Source organism: Camellia sinensis, chromosome 13 (assembly GCF_055761805.1).
Source record: "Camellia sinensis isolate YWXY chromosome 13, ASM5576180v1, whole genome shotgun sequence".
In the NCBI taxonomy this organism is placed as follows: domain Eukaryota; kingdom Viridiplantae; phylum Streptophyta; class Magnoliopsida; order Ericales; family Theaceae; genus Camellia; species Camellia sinensis.
The window spans coordinates 45,169,598-45,190,206 of NC_138973.1; the positions used below are offsets into that span (position 1 = coordinate 45,169,598).

The 20,609-nt window shown below is 38.8% G+C and overlaps 1 protein-coding gene across 1 annotated transcript; it reads left to right on the forward strand.

Annotated features, from left to right (window-relative positions):
• Window positions 1-17,280: 17,280 nt before the first annotated feature.
• LOC114302849 (transcription factor MYC2) lies at window positions 17,281-20,048 on the forward strand. The gene has a single exon (XM_028247933.2). It carries the CDS (start codon window positions 17,784-17,786, stop codon window positions 19,728-19,730), a length of 1,947 nt encoding a protein of 648 aa, XP_028103734.2. The 5' UTR covers window positions 17,281-17,783; the 3' UTR covers window positions 19,731-20,048.
• The last annotated feature ends 561 nt before the right edge of the window (window positions 20,049-20,609 follow it).

The following is a 20,609-nucleotide window of genomic DNA, read 5'->3' on the forward strand; positions in this document are numbered from 1 at the left end:
AAAGTGCTTATTTTGGTCCATTCTTCATATTTCATTTAGGTCCTTTCATGGTTTGGGGCCTCCATATGCCACTTCATGTTATATCTCTCTTTTATTCCCCATTCTTGCATGTTTAGTTAGCCTACCATGCTTTTGTTTTTGGCCATTTTACAGTTCTGAAAAAGTGCTTATTTTGGCCCATTCTACATGTTTTATTAAGGGTCTTTGGCTGTTTGGCGAATATTTTGCATACCTCATGTTATAGCCACTTTTGAGCCTCATTTTGCATCACATTTCTATCATATTTGTATACTGATTTTGGGGCTGCCATATACTGTAAATATTCATATTTTTGGTCCCTCTTCAATGTTGTAGAAGGAAATTTTTCAGTTTGGGTTTTTCTTATATCACTTGTTTCATTACGCCTCTCTTGGCCCCTATTCTTGCATGCTATTTTTACCATACCTATGCTTGCTGTTTGGCCATGTTTATAACTGTGAAAGTGCCTTTTTTGGGACTGTCTAGCTTCTGTCTTTGCATTGCATGTCCATATTGTGCATGTTTGGCATAGCTATAGGCCATTTCGGGTGCCTAAATTCGCATTTCGGGACAATTCCATGCATTTGGTGTCATTTCGGGACTGTTTTTCCCCATATTTTAGTGCTGAAATTCCATTAGAATGATATCATGTTTCCATGTCATTACATCACATTCCGCCATTGCCTCGGTTTGCGTGCCCGCATGCACGCATTTCGAGACACCTCTTTTTTATCCGCCGGCATCCTATGTGATTGTGGCTGAGGCTCACTCATGTTGGTATAAGTCCATATCATGTTTTCATGTCATTACATCACATTCTGCCATTGCCTCGGTTTGCGTGCCCGCGTGCACGCATTTCGAGGCACCTCTTTTTTATCCGTCGGCATCCTATGTGAGTGTGGCTGAGGCTCACTCATGTTGGTATAAGTCCATATCATGTTTCCATGTCATTACATCACATTCCGTCATTGCCTCGGTTTGCGTACCCGCGTGCACGCATTTCGAGGCACCTCTTTTTTATCCGCCAGCATCCCATGTGAGTGTGGCTGAGGCTCACTCATGTTGGTATAAGTCCATATCATGTTTCCATGTCATTACATCACATTGTGTATGCCATTTTCTCGGTTTGCGTGCCCGTGTGCACGCATTTTGAGGCATCTCATTTTCATAGCATAGTGCATACTAGGTTGTATCTTAGATTGCATTCTGTCATTTTCTCAATTTGCGTGCCCGTGTGCACGCATTTTGAGGCATCTCATTTTCATAGCATAGTGCATACTAGGTTGTATCTTAGATTGCATTCTGCCATTTTCTCGGTTTGCGTGCCCGTGTGGACGCATTTCGAGGCATCTCATTTTCATAGCATAGTGCATACTAGGTTGTATCTTAGATCACATTCTGTCATTTTCTCGGTTTGCATGCCCGTGTGCACGCACTTCGAGGCATCTCACTTTCATAGCATAGTATATGTTAGGATTGTATCTTAGTCGCATTTCATGCATATCATGCATATTGCATCGTGTTCGGGATAGGAGTTAGCCCGGGCACGGGAAACGAGGTGCGTTTCGTACTTCAAGTGACGTAACGTGTCTCAATTCCCCAGTCACCGACACTCCGGATTATCCATGATGGAGTTAGGTTTTAGTTGTAGTTTCATGTGCATTCATCCTATATTGAGTTGTGCATTTCGACTCCTCGGCCATCATGCCTCGGTATGCGTGATTGGTGGCACGAGGATCGAGACATGCATATATCTGTGCAAATACATTGCTATGCCCCTTTCCTGCTCTCTGTTGCAGCAAAACGAAGAATCAGCAACTTTTTGGGGCTTGGCACGCATTTCAAGAACAGGTGTAAACAAAGGCTAATTGGGGCATTCCGGTGGATTTCCGCGCAAGACAATCCGAACATGCATCATCCATCAGAAGCAAGGCAGTCCCTGGCTTGCATGCCAGTTTTACCGCTTTCTTAGTTAATTCATTAATTAATTAGAAATTTGTACATTATTCGGACTGTAATATTCTTTTATTCGGGACTGTATTATTTATTTGGACCCTCTGAGTGAGGGCACAACTGTAATAAGTGTGCGTGAGTGTGATGTATGTCTTCCAACCCCACGTCTTTCTCCCTTTTATTTATCCGCTTATGATGGTTAGATTAGGGCATATTTAAATTAGCATACAGTATGATGTATTTCCTATATTTGTTTGTCTATCCAGCTGATTCCTTTTTTTTTTGAACGAATTTTGCATGAAAATGGTTATGGAAATACTTGTAACCAGACACAACAACGAGGACGTGGTTTTCTGGGCTTACCTGATGTTGCAGATCCGACGACGATGAGGATGTGGACGAGGAGTTTGGAGACAGGGTCGATGGGTGACAGCTTCGTCGTGGGTTATTCGAGGGAGTTACAGAGGAGCGAAGCGGTGATGTGGAAATCATAGCAGCGGGGAGGAGGAGGAAATGAGCAAGTGTTTTTCCTTAGGCCCTAATTTGTTAACATGGAGGGTAGCTACGTAATTTCACAAGTTTGCGTTTTTATCATTTCCCAAATGGTTTTGTTGCGTTTTTTGCTACCTTGGCTTTTTTTCGCATGCATGAAAACGCAACTTTTTACTCCTCTTCCCAAAACGGTTCAATGTGTGATTAATATGTTTTTGTGACTAATGATTTTTGTTTTGAGTATAGTTTATGAGATGATTTTTTTGTTTATTATGAAAGGACGTGCAAAAAAATAAAGAGGTGATATGACCCAAATAAGTCAATAAACAATTTATTTATGGTATTGCCAAATAAGAGTGGTTTGAGGTTTTGCTTTTTTAGTAGTTTTTTTATTTTTTTATGAGGTGAAAACAATTGATATTTAGGAATGATATTTTTAGTTGTATGAAAAATATGAATAACTGTTGTGTTTGTATTATTTTTTTAGTCACTTTTTAACTTTTTTTTTTATTTTAAATTTTAAAACTTTTTTAACCTAAAAATCAAGTTACCAAACAACCCCTTAAAGTCAAAATTTAACATTTATTATTGTACAACATGATCAACCAACTTATTTCTAGTGGTCCTAAGCACCACTTTTCATGCATGCAACTGTACCTGTGTTTTTTCTTCTCAATGTGATGAATATATTTTACATGAAGATCAGTAAACTCTATTCAATTCATGTTATGCCATGTGGTGTGTATGACCTTGCCCATCATTTAGAAAAATAATGTCTTATTTTTTAATGGAGGAGCCTTATTTCTAGTCTAGTAACTGAATTGGAGGGTCCAATTAAAAGAGATTGTGAACTCATCTTGGGTTCACCAAGGTGATTCCCACTGTTTAGCTTTTAATACTTCTTAAGTAAATTATCTATGCAAAATCTTATGTAAATATTGTTGGGAAATTTTCAAAATGGTTTTTAAAAATGTATAGTTTAATTTTGGGTGTTTTCAAAACCTTCATTGTTTTTCTTTGGAAAGCTTGAAATAAGCTTGGGGAGTTTGTCCCACATTGGAAAGAGAAGAAAACATGGAACACTTAATAAAGTGCTATACGAAATATTCCTTTGAATATGAAATTGTGAGGTAAAAGCTAAGTGTGCATGCACTCGCACTGCAAAGATGGTGCACACGCACACATGCGCATGCGTGGCGTGGGTAGTGGGCTGTATGGCGTTTGATGGCGTACTTTGCACTTCACAAGGCGCCATGAGGGCGCTTTTCTATTTGCATCGGACAGGTTGGAGCGATGACATAGATCCAACGTGGTATGGGTGACGTGGAATACAGTAAGCTCCATGTGTTAATTATGTGGCGTCCGTTGGCTATGAGTCAACCAATCGATCTAACGATTGCGTGTTCGATCTAGAGCCGTTTGATCATAACCATTGATTGGAGATGCACGCGATCATACGGATGAGATGACACCATATCGTCATCAGGTGTGATCAGTCAAGACAGCTATTCAGTTTGAGAATGGTCTGCACTATAAATCGTCGATCTAACGGTTAAATCTGATCAGATGCGATCAAGAGACATGACCATTTGATCATATCTGTCAAGGCCTATAAATAGGCTGCGAAATCAGCCATTTCATTCCATCCAAAAAAATTCAAAAGCATTTATACAATTCTCTCTTTTTCTCCCTCTTGATTTTAAGTTTTCGATCAAGAGTTTCTTTAGCAAATTTCTACTTTTCTTACTGGTAATAAAGTTCTGCAGATCTGATTATCAGTGTCTTGATTTTCTTGATTATATCAAGAGTATTCTGATCTACTGTTGTCAGTGCAGACATCGGTAGACTTGATATTTAGATCAGGCTTCATTGTATCCTGGAGGCAAATTTGCTGTAACCCCCCTGCACACCTTTTGGTAAGTGCAAATATTATCTTTAGAAAAGTGACTAAGTAACGCGACTTGAAGCATCATATTTTTGTTCTATATAGACAAGTTCATTGCCAAGTTTTGAAGACCTGAAGACCACCAATTGAAGAATTCAAGACAAATTGTTCCAACAATCTAAAGACAACATTTAGATATGGCGATGTCTATTCAGAAAATGACTCAAGATTTCATGAAGCTTAACCGTTTTGATGGAAGAAATTTCTAACGCTGGCAAAAAAAGATGCACTTTTTGCTCACCACTCTCAAAGTGGTCTATGTGCTAACTACCCCCTATCCGGTGTAGCAAGAAGATGAGACTATGGAACAAACCCGTACTAGAACCAAATGGGAGAATGATGACTACATTTGTCGAGGACATATTCTGAATGCACTGTCAAACTCTCTGTTTGATGTTGTGGACGCGCCCGAACATCCCGGGAAAATCCCGTTTCGTTCATTTGGGCTTACCACAGTTCGGACTCAAATGTCACGGTTCTGAATCTAATTTCACAATGTGCGATGTAAGATCGATAAATCACCAAAGAGTCCAAATCCGGCAAATCATTTTGAAAAACTGATTTTTAATAAAGAAGTGCCAAACATGAACTGCTTTGCCAGATACAGAGTCGCCACCTAAATATTTTGTTTTGGGGGGAATTTAGGAAACCCTGACTCGTGCCTAAGGCCACGTGTCCACCATCACCAAAGTTGTCTCGGCCCGGGAACTTGGGTACGATTGGGGAAGGTCATTTAATGAGCACCCCCGCTTGCCCGATCAAAAATTGGCCTGTATTAAGCATGATGTCTTATTTTTGAAAACACATGTGCTCTTATTCCGATTAATTAGCTAGTGTTACTACGTGATGGCACAGCAAACAAGTATAGACTAGATCGCCTAATTTGGAACGAAGCATCGCATATCCGTTTGTTTAGAAAATGGTTTGAAGTTCGCTATTCGCAAGTAGGCTAAACTGCGGATTTCAATGAATTGTTCCAATTCAAGTAATCCAACCTTCACCTACAAGCATTCAGATAGTTAATCACATAAGCAATTAGCCTCATGGCAAACATGCTAACATGGCAACATTAATACACATGCAGTATGCTAAAGAGTAAACACTCATAGTGTACTCCAAGCCAAAACAAAGAACTAGTTAGAAATCATGCATGATCCTAATTCATATTAAGATGGCTAATGTAATACATGCGAAGATGCAGCTAAGATAGGCTCGGCTATTCTAGTCATGTCATGTGAAATGCAACTTGATACATGTATTCAAAAAAATTTATTGAAATACAATGCAGTTAGTATGATGCGCCGAGCCCGGTGCATGTAATTCAGATGAATGGATGCACGCATGCGAGCATAAGGTATGCTAAATGAAATATGCCCTAAAACTAACTATCGTAAGCGGTTAAGTAAAAGGGAGAAAGAAATGGGGATTGGAAGACATGCATCACACATACGCATGCTTATTACAACAATTGGCCCTCTCGAAGGAGAGACCGAATAAGAAGCTAACTAGCTAATCTAAGCTAATTAAACTAATTATTACATAACAAATTAATTAACTAATCCTAGTTAACTAATTATTACAGAACGAATTGAATAGCTAACGCATTAACTGATTAAAGTACAAACCAAAACGTAAACTAGCTATCTAAGCATGGCAGCTAAGAAAAGCAATAAAACAGGAGGTTCTCGGAGGGAGAAGACTGGATGCATGCTCGGTCTCTTCGTTCGGAAATCCAATGCGATGCCCCGATTTGCCTCTATTTTCATCTGTCCTCAGAAACTTGCACCAAGCTCCAGAAAGCTGAAACTCCACCTTGGGAGTCTTGTGGGAGGGTGGCCGACCACTTTTGGTCTCTCCAGACACCTGCCGACCACTTTTGGTTATTGAAAAACCAAAAAAGTGGTCGGCCAGCTAGTTTTTCTGGCTGGCCAGCTAGTTGTTGCTACTGAACTGTAATTTGCTGCAACAGAGAGCAAGAAAGGGCATGATAATGTATTTGCAAGATATGTGTGCATAACTACCCTCCCTATCATGTCATGAACTCAAGGGAGTGTAGGTTCTCGACCCTCGGGCCATCAATCGCGCATTTCAAGACATGATGGGCGAGAGGTGAAGTTGCACAATTCAATGTAAAATGAATGCACAAGTAAACACATAAGGCCTAAAACTCTATCATGTATGATCAAGAGCGTCGACGATCAGGAATTGAGGCACGTTTCATCACTTTAAGTATGAAACGTCCCTCGTTTTCCGTGTTTGGACTAACACCTATTCTAAACACGATGCAAGCACGAAACATGGCATGCACAATGCTATGTAATGCAACCTTAGCATGCGAACATTCAACTACATGGCATACTCAATGCAACTAGCAACCTAGCATACACAAGGCAAGGCATAACATGGCATACACAATGCTAAATGCTAAGAACTAGATGGCATACTCAATGCAAGGCAATCATGAGGGTTCTTAACACAATGTAATGCATGCATGCACAATGCAATGCAACAAGGGCAACAATGTGCAATGCACCAAACATGCAACAACATGCAAACCATATACTCAATGGACTTAAACCGAAATGGACAGACCTCAGTCATGCCTAAACAGTGGCCATAATGCTAAAATGAAGGCACTGAAAACACATACAAGCATGCATGCCAATTGGCTCACCAACTAAGGCACTAAGGTGCAACTCTCAAGAACACTTAAAGAGTGTAAAACATGAAAGTGTAGCAACACTAAGTGCACTGAAATTAGACAAGAAATGATGCCAAATCACTTAATCAACACAAGCATAGCATGCAATGGTGCTCAAAGCTTAAGACAAGCAAGGAGGACTACACATGAGACATGCAATACATGGCACAAATGCATGAACTAAGCATGGATAGAGCTCAAGTAGGTCAAAATAAGGACCTAAACATGCCGAGATAGGGACTCGAAGGCCTAAGCATGCAAGCATACGAGCTAAGGCATAAACTAGGCAACAATGCATAACACTCAAAGGCACTTAAAGCATGATTGAGGTAGGAAAATGGCAATGCTAAATGCTCTGGAATGTCATGTTAAGTGATGCCAAATCATGTACACAACACAAGTGAAACATGCAATGGTGCTCAAAGCTTGAGCCAAGCAAGAGCATTTGTACCACAAGTATACAAAACATGAAACATGTGACCAAGGCAACCCAAAACAGTCCTAGAACATGTTAACATGAGTCTAAAACATGCATGGAAAGAAGCCAAAACAAGCTAGCATGGAGGGCATAAGGCATGATGCATACAAGGCAAATAAGGCGGATTACACTACACCTATTAAGACCAAGCATGGAATGACTTAACCAATAAAAATCAGAGTTATATCATGGCATAATAACCCCAGATAAGTACTGAAATGAGAGCTCGCAAGCTATGTCATGAAGGCATACGCAATGGTTCATGTTAAGGCATAAAGGGGCCAACCCTCCAACGCATTGAATAAGTGACAAATGTGAATGCATGGCCATAAAACATGACTGAAATCACATAATAAATGATTCTAAATCATTCAAATAGGCCAAGTAAAGCATGCTAATGGACTTGATGCACAAAGCTAACAAGCTAGATTGAACTATGGCTATACAAAGCAAGTCATGCATGGCTAAAATAACCAAAATCAGACCTTAAACATTCTAAAACATGAATAAAGTCTTCTCAGAGCTAAGCCAAAAGCATGCTAAAATGACATGTTACAACATGATGCATGTTAAGCTATTTCATGGAACTACACTACAAGTGTATGGAGCATGCAAGGGCCAAGCAAACCAAACCAAAATAGAGTCATGACATGGCAAAACATCACCAAAAACATGCTGAAATGGAAAGAAAACAAGCTAGAATGACATGCTATTTCATGAAGCACATAAAGCTAGTTTGTGTGATTTACATTGCAAGTGTTTCAAGCATGCATGGAGTGACCAAAGCAAGCAAAAAAAGTGGTATGCCTCAGCAAAATAACCACAAATAAAAGCTAAGATATGGCCAACAAAAGCTTATCAAAGGTGCTCAAACATGAGGCATATGAAGCTAGCATACACAATACAAGGAGAGGGGATGACCCTCTCCTATTTAGGACACCAAAACCATCTTTCCACCACTGAAAATCCTCTGGATTTCAGTGTGTAGAAAGGTCATGCAAAGGCTTCACCAAGAGCCTAAAGGGATGGCTCAAAACAAGGCCTAACAAGGCCTAAGAGGGAGTAAATCACCCCAAATGAAAAAGTGACCTTAAAAAACTATTTTAAGCATGCAAAACAAGAACTTTTTGTAGTAGAAGTTAAGCTTAAAAAAGTATGCAAAAGGGGCCAAAAGCTTAAGCAAAAATGAGGGTTTTAAAGGTCAAAGACTCACCCTTGAAGACCTTCTTTGAAGCTGCAACTCCACCAACTTTTTCAAGCTCAAAGCAACCCAAGAACACCAAAACCAGCTCCTAAGCACCTCAGTATCAAAGAGATGGTGTTTAAGTGTGTGTTTGTGTGAAAAAGCAAGACAAAACTACACTTTTGAACACAAAACAAGAGCAAAATGAAGAAGTATAGATATAGGCTATATGTATAACTCAAGGGAGTTTTTTTTCTGAATGTAGAGGAGGGATGAGGAGCCTCCCTCTTATAGAAGAGGAAAGGCAAAGCTTCTAGGAGAAGCTAAGCACCAAGGCAATCCCTCTAAACACATGTATGGAGGATATCCCTAATGTCCTCTAGAAAATATCTCCAAAAAGGTGTCAAAAAGTAGCTGACCACTTGAAGTGGTCGGCCTGCTACTTAAAGTGGTCGGCCGACCACTTCAAGTGGCCCCTGAGAGCAAAAACTGGTCAGCCATGGTGGGAGAGAGTCCAAGGCATGCAAACAATGCAGTTGTGTGGTGACCGACCAGAAAAGATGCCCCGAAGACCAAGAAAGCTAGTTGTCCGACCAGAAAACTGGCTGGCAGAGGAACAAGTGGTCGACCAGGAGAAATACTGGTCTTCCACCCTTATACCACCTTCCAAACAAGGAAAACAAGGTTTGTACCAAAAATAAACCAAAACGGATGCAAGACGAGAGATCGGGAGGCAAAGTAGCGGTCGAAAGCCCCGAAAACTAGCTAACGAGTACCAAAACTGGTATGCAACCACAAAAGTGGTCTCCCGGACCACAGTGTTCCTCTAGGCAGAGGCAACAAGGTGTGGTTCAAAAACCACGTCAAACAGAGAACGTTAAGCGGTCCTAAGACAAGGCGCGCGGCCAAAGGCTCCAAAAATTGGAAACTAGTCTTCAAACGGAAAAAGTGGTCTACGACCACAAAGAGATGGTCTACAAGGCCTCTCCCTCCCTCCGGTTAGAGAAAACAAGATTCGGTCCACAAACCGAGCCGAAGCACAAAAGAGTTCAGAGACTCGGAGGCAAGGCTCTCAGCCAAAACTCCGGAGACTTGAAACGAGCACAACATGCACCATCACCGAGCGTTCAATTGATGACATCTGAGTCTTAAGGTCGGTCAAAAATGGGGTGTCAACAGATGTGTATCAACATCTGAAAATGACAAAACAACACTGGAACATATTATAGTTAAAGTACCTCACTGAGGATGCCACCAGTAAGAAATTTCTTGTTAGTGATTTTATGCGTTTTACTATGATTGATACAAAGCCCATTATGGAACAATTCCATGAGATCCAACATATTCTAAGTCAGTTTTGACAAAAGAATATGAACATGGATGAATCTATTGTAATTTCATCTATAATAGAGAAACTGCCATCTTCTTAGAAGGATTTTAAGAAAGCTCTAAAACACAAAAAGGAATATCTTACTTTAGAGGAATTGGCTCAACACCTTTGAGTTGAGGAAGGGTCAAGGCTTCTTGAAGGTAAGGATAACCAACTGGCTTAGACTTCCAAGATCCACATGGTGGATGATGGCAAGAGGTTTAACAAAAAGAAATGTAAGCGTGAACCCTAACTCGAGAAAGATGCTAAGAAGCTAAAAGGCACTTGTTGGCACTGTGGCAAGCCAGGGCACTTCAGAAATGAATGCCGGTCATATAATAAGAAGCCAGAAACTTTAAATGCCAAGAACAAGTTCGTGGTAGTTGTATCCAAGGTGAACATGGCTCAAAAAAGGTGACTGGTGGATTGACTCAAGAGCAACAAGACACGTCTGCAACGACAAGAGCCGTTTCACTACTTATGAACAAGTGAGTGATGGAACAGTTCTCTACATGGGCAACTCTTCAGCTGCTGTTATCAAAGGCAAAGGGATGGTGGAATTAGAGTTCACATCTGGAAAAGTCTTAAGTCTTAGTGATGTTTATCATGTGCTTGATGTTAGGAAAAATCTTGTATCTGGAAGCCTGCTTAATAAGCATGGTTTCAAGTTAGTATTTGAGTCAGACAAATTTGTCCTGTCTAAGGATGGGATTTTTGTTGGGAAGGGCTACATGTATCAAGGAATGTTCAAACTTAATGTTATCAATAATACATCTATTTCTGCTTATATTGTTGATTCTCTTTCTTTATGGCATGCTCGTTTAGGTCATGTTAATACTAGGAAAATACATGATATGGTTAATTTAGATTTAATTCCTAAGTACGATATTGATATGTTTGAAAAGTGCAAATTTTGTGTGCAATCTAAAATTACTCACATGTCATTTCCTAAAGTAGATAAAATCACATCTCTGTTTAAACTTGTGCATAGTGATGTATGTGACATGCATAGTACCCCCACTAGAGGTGGTAAGAGATATTTTGTAACATTCATAGATGATTTTTCGAAGTACTATCATACCTATCTTTTGCATTCAAAAGTTGAGGTGCTTGATAAATTCGAGATTTTTAAGACAGAAGTGAAAAATCAGTGTAATGTCAAAATAAAGAGACTTAGGTCTGATAGAGGCGGTGAATACCAGAATATTGTGAAAATGTTGGTATTATTCATGAGAAGTCAGCACCCTGCACACCACAACAAAATAGAGTAGCTGAAAGAAAAAAATAGGAAATTAACAAAAATAATAAAAGCTATGCTTTCTTACTCCAGTTTAAGTTCTAGTTTTTGGGGTGAAACCTCGCTCACTGCCTGTCACATACTCAATAGAATTCCTCTGAAGGGAAGAAATGTTACTCTTTATGAACTTTGAAAAAACAAGAAACCTAATCTAGGTTATTTGAAAACATGGGACTGTAGAGCAATAGTTAGATTGCCTAAACCTAAAAGGAAGAAATTAGGTGAAAAAGGAATTTAATGCATATTCCTTGGTTATGCTATACATAGCAAAGCATATCGATTTCTGATAGTAGAGCCCAATGGTTCAGTGGAAACAAATACCATCATTGAATCACGTGATGCGGTATTTTATGAGAATCATTTCACAACCATTCCAAGGTTGGATTCTAATCAAGAAAATGAATAAACTCCTTTGATGTCTATAGAGGAAAGTGAACGACATGAACACATTGAGCCTAACGAACCAAATGAGCCTGTTGAGCTAAGGGGGAGTAAGAGGGCTAGGACTGAGAAGTCATTTGGCCCTGATTTTGTTGTTTACCTTGTAAAAGGAACTAGGAAAGCTTATTGTAAACAAACAATGATTTCTTTGAATATGGATTCAGATCTATTAACCTTTGAGGAGGTTACGAAGTCTCAAGATGTTGGTTTCTGGAAAGAAGTAATAAACGATCAGATGGATTTTATCATGGGTAACAATACGTGGATACTTGCTGATTTACTACCTAGATCCAAACCAATTGGTTGTAAATGGATTTTCAAAAGGAAAATGAAAGTTGATGGCACAATTAACAAGTTCAAAGCAAGATTAGTTGCTAAGGGTTTTACTCAAAAAGATGGTATCGATTATTTTGATACATATGCTCCGGTGGCCAGAATTGCCACCATTCGAGTGTTGATTTCCTTAGCCTCAATCTATAAGCTTGAAATCCATCAAATGGATATTAAGACCGCTTTCCTAAATGGAGAGTTAGATGAGGAAATCTATATGCAATAACTGGAAGAATTTGTTGTACAGGGCCAAGAGCACAAAGTGTGTAAACTCGTGAAGTCACTATATGGACTGAAACAAGCTCCAAAACAGTGGCATGAGAAATTTGACAAAGTAATAATGTCAAATGATTTTAGGATACATGAATCTGATAAGTGTGTATACAGTAAGTTTACTGGCAATAGAAGTGTAATCATATGTCTATATGTAGATGACATGCTTATTTTGGTATTGACAATGATGTCATTGAAAGTACTAAAAGTTTCTTGTCGTATAACTTTAGTATGAAAGACATAGGCTTGGCTGATGTAATTCTGGGTATTAAGATCAAACGAGAGGACAATAATTTGATTCTTATCCAGTTGCACTATATTGAAAAAATTCTTAAGAAATTTAATCAATATAATTGTACATCCATGTCTACACCTTTTGATTCAAATTTGAAATTATATCCTAATACTAGAAGAGTTGTTGATCAGCCAGAATATTCAAGAGTGATAGGTAGTCTGATGTATGCCATGACTTGCACTAGACCTGATATTGCATTTGCAGTGGGAAAACTTAGTAGATACACTAGTAATCCCAATAGTGTGCATTGGTAGGCTGTTAACCAAGTACTTAGGTACTTGAGGAAAACCATAGACTATGAAATAATCTATAATGGCTATCCAGCAGTGCTGAAAGGATTCATAGATGCTAGTTGGATAACTGACCGTGAAGATCACTCGTCCACGAGTGGTTGGATTTTTACTCTTAGAGAAAGAGCTATCTCCTGGGGTTCTAAGAAGCAAACATGAATAACAGACTCAACTATGGCGTTTGAGTTTGAAGCATTAGCATCTTGTAGCAAAGAGGCAGAATGGCTAAGGAATCTCTTATTAGAGATTAAGATATAGCCAAAACCTATGCCACCAATATTTTTGCATTGTGATAGTGAAACAACTCTATCATGGGCCTATAACCATGTCTATAATGGAAAGTCTAGGCATATAGGACTGAGACATAGCTGTGTCAAGCAGCTAATCACAAAAGGTGTGATTACCATTAGTTATGTAAAGTCAAGTGAAAATTTGGCTGACCCTTTAACAAAGAGACTGCAAGGGATTTGGTGTGGAAAACATCAAAGGGGGTGGGTCTTAAGCCCACTTAACATAATCACTCTTGGTGGAAACTCGACTCAACGCTTGAAGAAATATCAAGTCTTGAGTTCAATGAGCCCAAGTATACCATATGTCATGATTGCAAGCACTTAGTTTTATTTCATTTTTATCCCAAGGTTGAGGTTCTTGGTACCTGTAATGTGAAGAGGATGAGTTAGTAAATTCTTAATAAGCTTACAACTGAGTTGTTAGGGTACTGTAAATTATAGGGGTACTGTCAGTAAGCTTACCTATGTGAGTTTTCCTATGAGTCCAGGGGCTTGACTCTAGAGCACTCATGAAATAGGATATAGGCACAAGGACAATCCACATGTTGGTTTGTTTGAATACTTTAGGTAACATGTACTGTGCGTGAGACATGTTCGGTTAGTTGTATAAGATCGCTAGTTCAAAGACAAGTCTACTATGCCATCTTGACTAACTTTGAGATGTCTGTACTAAGTGAATGATTCAAATCATAAGATATCTTCACCTATGCATAATGCTGTCAAGTGAACCAAGAGTCATCATCTGGTATTTTGAAAATGGTGGGGGAATGTTGGGGAATTTTCAAAATGGTTTTTTAAAATGTGTAGTTTAATTTTGGGTGTTTTCAAAACCTTCATTGTTTTTCTTTGGAAAACTTGAAATAAACTTGCGGACTTTGTCCCACATCGGAAAGAGAAGAAAATATAGAGTACTTAATAAAGTGTTACATGGAATATTCCTTTGAATATGGAATTGTGAGGTAAAATCTAGTGTGCATGTACCCACACCGATAGGATGGTGCTTCACACCATCCGCACACACACACGCGTGTGCGTGGTGTGGTGTGGGCTGTGTGGCGTTTAATGGCGCACTTTGCACTTCACAAGGCTCCATGAGGGGGCTTTCCTATTTGCATCGGACAGGTTGAAGCAATGGCGTGGATCCAACGTGGCATAGGTGACGTGGAATACAGTCAGCTCCACGTGGTAGTGACGTGGCGTCCGTTGGTGATGAGTCAACCAACCGATCGAATGGTTACGTGTCCAATCTAGAGTCGTTTGATCATAGTCGTTGATTGGAGATGCGCGCGATCGTACGAATGAGATGGCACCCGATCGTCATCAGGTGTGATCAGTCAAGACAACCATTCGGTGTGAGAATGATTTGCATCATAGATCGTTAATCCAACGGTCAAATCTGATCGGATGCGATCAAGGGACATGACCATTCGATTAGATCCATCAAGGCCTATAAATAAGCTACAAAATCAGCCATTTCATTCCATTCAAAAAAAATTCAGAAGCATTTCTGTAATTCTCTCTTTTTCTCTCTCTTGATTTTAAGTTTTCGGTTAAGAGTTTCTTAAGTAAATTTTTGCTTTTCTTAGTAGTAATCAAGTTTTGAAAATTTGATTATCAGTGTCTTAGTTTTCTTGATTATATCAAGAGTATTCTGATCTGCTGTCGTCAGTGCAGACGTCGGTAGACTTGATCTTTAGATCATGCTTCATTGTATCCTAGAGGCGAATTTGTTGTAACCCCCCCTGCACACCTTTTAGTGGATTCAAATATTGTCTTTAAGAAAGCGACTAAGTAACGTGACTTGAAGCATCATATTTCTGTTCTACATAGATAAGTTTATTGTCAAGTTTTGAAGATCCGAAGACCACCAATTGAAGAATTTAAGACGAATTGTTCCAACAAATATAACATAAATCGGATGATATATTTTTAAAATTATACTTGTCATCCTTTTTTACAAAATAAATATGGTTCAATCATATAATTATCACTATGAGATCAATTTAGTTTTTGTATGATTGACTTCTTATGGTAGAATTGGAATGAGCCCACATTCCCACTACGTACATAATTGGACCAGAGGGAGGCCTCCTTCTATTTGAATAATATGATTATATTTAACTATCAATTTCAAAAAAGGGAACTTTTAAAAATAATGATTGGATTTTTAAAGTTTCAAGATTTCGACACATAAAATAATATGAGAGTACTCAAATAATAATAATAATAATAATAATAATAATAATGTGAGAGTATTCAAAAAAAGAAAAAAGAAAAAAAGCACAACCTATGTTTCAATGAAAGATGACCAACTTCAGAAAATGACTATAAATAGATAATTTATAGTCCTGTTTCTTTTGTAACCTAAACTTGGCTTAAAAAGTAAAGTATAACATTGATGCATGATTTAAAGATCAACCTCAGGATAGTCATTACATTTAATTAAATCTTTAAATGTGGCATGGCATTCATTTTATTTGAATATCATTTACATAATTGTAGGTTGTAATTTTAATTTTGTAATGTAATACAAGAGCTATATATATATATATATCACAAGATAACATATAGATTTTTCAAACCATCTCCTCTAAAATGTTTCAACATACATTTTTCGTTTTACTTACAAGTAAAGATGTGATTCCATCGAGATTTTACTTCGGATTGTAATGATAATTATGCTTCTTTTATAAAGATCATTTCCTTCTAATAAAAAAATAACAGAAAAAAAAATCACGTCCTTTTTGTAAAGCTATTAATTTGTATTGATCTGTATTTTCTAAGAGTACTTGTTTACAAGTTTAAAACAAAATGTACAATTTCATGAAAACAAATATATTTCATAAGAAATATCTAGTAATTATTTTAAAATTTACTAATCAATGCTATTAGAACAATTAATGAAGAAATAAAGATTAAATATACCCATTTTCTATCCCATATTTTACTATCTACATACCATAGAGTGGATCTGTAATTAAACTCTAATAAATAGTTCGAAAACATAAAATGTTTGAAATTTTGTCATGAGTTTTTTAAGAGTGGGGTCTTCATAACAAGTATTCTTAGGACATAAATAATAATAATAAAAAACAAAAAATATAATATATTTTTTATTAAATTCAATACACTTATTAACATTAACGTTTTACAATTACAGGGAGAAATTATTTGTCAGTTAGATAAAAAAAAAAAATCATAAATATAAAAAGATGTAAGTGAGGCTTAGAGGTTGTTTGGAAAGTGTTAGATTAATATATTTTTTGACTTTTTATGAAAATACATAAAATATGAGTTGAATTTGAAATAATATAATCAAGATGTAATGTGATTTAAATAAAATAATTATAACTTAAATAAAATAACATGTTAAAACAACATATGCTATTTTAATACATATCAAAAAACCACTTACACTTCTATAACTTTTCATTTATATCCCATTACAAAATCAGTAACATCCTCCATACTTTTATAAGGAAAATGTTTGGTGACCACAAATTCTGTGATTCAAATGGTGTAAAAATGTCAAAACGACATCGTTTTAACATTTTCGTTTTATACCCAAAACATATTTAAACCACTGACCATTAATCATTACCTTTTGTATAATTCTTTTTTTCTTTCTCCGTACAAGTAAAAAACCACCAAATCATTTTTGATTTTTTTTTTTTTTACCTTCTCCATACAAGTAAACTACCAATTATTGTTTAGCGCAGTGATTGAGGGCCCGACGTTTCGGGGCTCGAATGCCCCGAAATTCCGTTTAAGGTAAAAAAAAAAGGAAAAAAGAAAGAAAAAAAAAAACAGTTTTCAAAATTAGAAATTAGGGGCATTAGGGGCAAATTTTTTAGGGCCACCAATCATTTTTGTATTGTTTATTGTCTTTTCACTGAAAAAGGAGCAGACGTGGAGGGATGGAATTGAACAAAAATATAGTTAAGAAAAGTGATGGAGCGGAGTCGGGTCAAATTCACATAACCCAAACAGAATTTCAATACTCAACCCTTTCGGTTCTAACTTAACGGACTGTTTCAACATACCTAACTAAACACCGCCACGTGCTACAAAACGTGCTACCTTACCCAAACCCCAACACCACCACAAGTTACACAACCCTTTTAAACTGCGCCGGCTTTTCTCACGATAAACGTTGCCGATTTAATCGCCGAGTCCTTTGTACAAATTCAGCTCAAATGCACTCCAAATAAAAATCCCCAAATCCAAATGCATCCGAAATTCCCCAACCCCACCACCACCACCACTACCACTCACCACCTCATATCTCTCCTCCCCCAGCCGCCTTTTCTCTCCACTTTCTCTCTCTAAAAACTCACTCTCCCCCCCCCCCTCTCTCTCTCTCTAGGATTTCTTTTTTTTTTTTGTCTCTCGCTCTAGAAACTGGAGTTCCGGTTGCCGGTGTATGGAATGACGGATTACCGGTTACCGGCTTGGACAGACGACAACGCGTCGATGATGGACGCGTTCGGTAATTCCGATCTGACGTCGTTTTGGCCAGCGCCGCCGCTGTCTTCCTCCGCCTCCACCACCGCGAACCACAACCTCTCGCCGCCGCTCTTCAACCAAGAGACTCTCCAGCAACGCCTTCAAGCCCTAATCGAGGGTGCTCGAGAACTCTGGACATACGCCATCTTCTGGCAATCCTCCTCCGGCGACTACTCCGGCGGATCTTTGCTGGGTTGGGGCGACGGGTACTACAAAGGAGAGGAAGACAAAGCCAAGCGCAAGGCGGTGGCTCCGTCGTCCGCGGAGGAGCAGGAGCACCGCAAGAAGGTGCTCCGGGAGCTCAATTCTCTGATCTCCGGCGCATCGCCGTCGTCGTCCGACGAGATTATCGATGAGGAAGTCACCGACACTGAGTGGTTCTTCCTCGTCTCGATGACTCAGTCGTTTGTCAATGGAAGTGGGTTTCCGGGCCAGGCTTTTTTCAATTCGTCTCCGATTTGGGTTGCCGGAGCTGATCGACTCGCTTCTTCGCCATGCGAACGAGCTCGACAGGGACAAGTATTTGGTTTACAGACCATGGTTTGCATACCCTCAGTCACTGGAGTTGTAGAATTGGGTTCTACAGAATTGATATTTCAGAATTCAGATCTCATGACTAAGGTTAGAGTTTTATTCAATTTCAACAGTATTGAACTGGGTTCGTGGTCGATGCAGATAAATCCCGACGAAAACGATCCATCCACGCTCTATATAACCGATCCTTCTTCAATCGAAATCAGAGAGACAGTTAACACTACTACCCCTGTTTCAATCCCTCCGAACAATCACCAATCTTCGAAGCAAATCGCATTCGAAAACCCCAATTCAATCTCTTGCCAACAAACCCAGCAACAACAAACCCATTCCCAGAGCTTCTTAGCCAGAGAATTGAATTTCACTGAATTCGATCGCGATGGAACTAGTATCAGGAACGGGAATTCGAATTCGTGTAAGCCTGAATCGGGTGAGATATTGAATTTCGGGGAGAGTAAGAGGAGTTCATGTAGTCCCAATGAAAATCTATTTTCAGGTAATTCTCAATTCGGGTCTGCAGAGGATAATAATAGCAAGAAGAAGACATCACCGACTTCGCGAGGTAGCAACGAAGAAGGCATGCTTTCGTTTACTTCAGGTGTGATCTTGCCCTCTTCGGGGACAGTGAAGTCTAATGGTGGTGGGGGTGGTGGCGGAGATTCAGACCACTCTGATCTCGAAGCCTCAGTGGTTCGGGAAGTTGAGAGTAGTAGAGTCGTAGAGCCGGAAAAAAAGCCTCGAAAACGAGGTAGAAAACCCGCGAATGGAAGAGAAGAGCCATTGAATCATGTGGAAGCAGAGAGGCAGCGAAGAGAGAAACTCAATCAGAGGTTCTATTCGCTTAGGGCGGTAGTTCCAAACGTGTCGAAAATGGATAAAGCTTCGCTTCTTGGAGATGCCATTGCTTACATCAATGAGCTGAAATCGAACCTCCAAGCTGCAGAGTCAGATAAAGATGAGATGAGGAACCAAATTGATTGTTTGAAGAAAGAATTAGCTAACAAAGAATCGCGAAATTCAGGTCCACCACAACTGCCCGATCAAAACCTCATATCGAACCATCATGGAAATATTAGCAATCTAATTGATGTGGAAATTGACGTCAAGATAATTGGGTGGGACGCGATGATTCGAATACAGAGTAACAAGAAGAACCACCCTGCAGCGAAGGTAATGTCAGCTCTGAAAGAGCTCGACCTCGATGTTCACCATGCTAGTGTGTCTGTAGTGAATGATTTGATGAACCAACAGGCAACGGTGAAGATGGGGAGTCGATATTACACGCAAGAGCAGCTCAGGATGGCCTTATCGGCTAAAATTGGCGATACACGATGATGAGCATTGGATGCGTAGAGAGAGTTCCACGAGAGCAGATTGATTGTGCCGATGCTCTGGGACATTTTAAAGGCTCCCGGAAGCGAGCTCTGTAATATACATTTGTTTTTGAATTGTTGATCTTGATTAGCTTTGTTTCTAGTATAGATTTGAAGCTTTTTGAGGAGATTTGAATTATGGACAAAGCTATGTTTTTTTCCTCTTAAGTTTTGGTGTCCGCCCCCCCCCCCCCCCCCAATGTTTTGTGTAGTTTAAATCCAATGTATATATAGAACATAAAGCAGATGAATTTTCAGGCTTCTTTCTTGTTCATGCCAATTAGAGGTCTATGTATGTTTCATGAATGCATCTTGTGTTTTCTTTCTTGTATCATCCTCAGTATTTGGGAATTTTTTGGGTTGATTTTCAACCCAATGGAAGATATTAGATTCTATTTTATGCTGAATTAAAAAGATTGTTTCTTGAGGTATTTGGGAGATGAAATATGGTGTTTGTGTTTTGCCTTTGCCAGTGCCACACCTTTAATGTTTCATCAGTTTAGTTGCAGAGATTGTACCAATCATCAGTTTTGAGTTGAAACTGTGGAAGTGATGTCTTTATTGGTAACTGTCTCCGACTTGTTTGTTTGGGGTTTATTATTGGAACCAGGTACAACATGCTTAATAACGATGATGTTTTTTTGACACACGTTGTGATTTCACTGGGCCTTTAGTTCCGGATCAAATTCTCTTACAAGCTATCTCTGGTACTATGAATCTATTTGATAATTTAAAATTTTGTGTGATTTTATTTTCATTTTACTTCCCTTTGAATTAGAATTACTTAATTATGTATTTTATCAACGGATATTGCCTCCGTTTGGGAAGTGGGTTGGCTTTT

What these genes read in the sequence shown, in the direction of transcription:
- LOC114302849 (XM_028247933.2), top strand. Translation starts at nt 17,784, where the DNA reads ATGACGGATTACCGGTTACCGGCTTGGACAGACGACAACGCGTCGATG.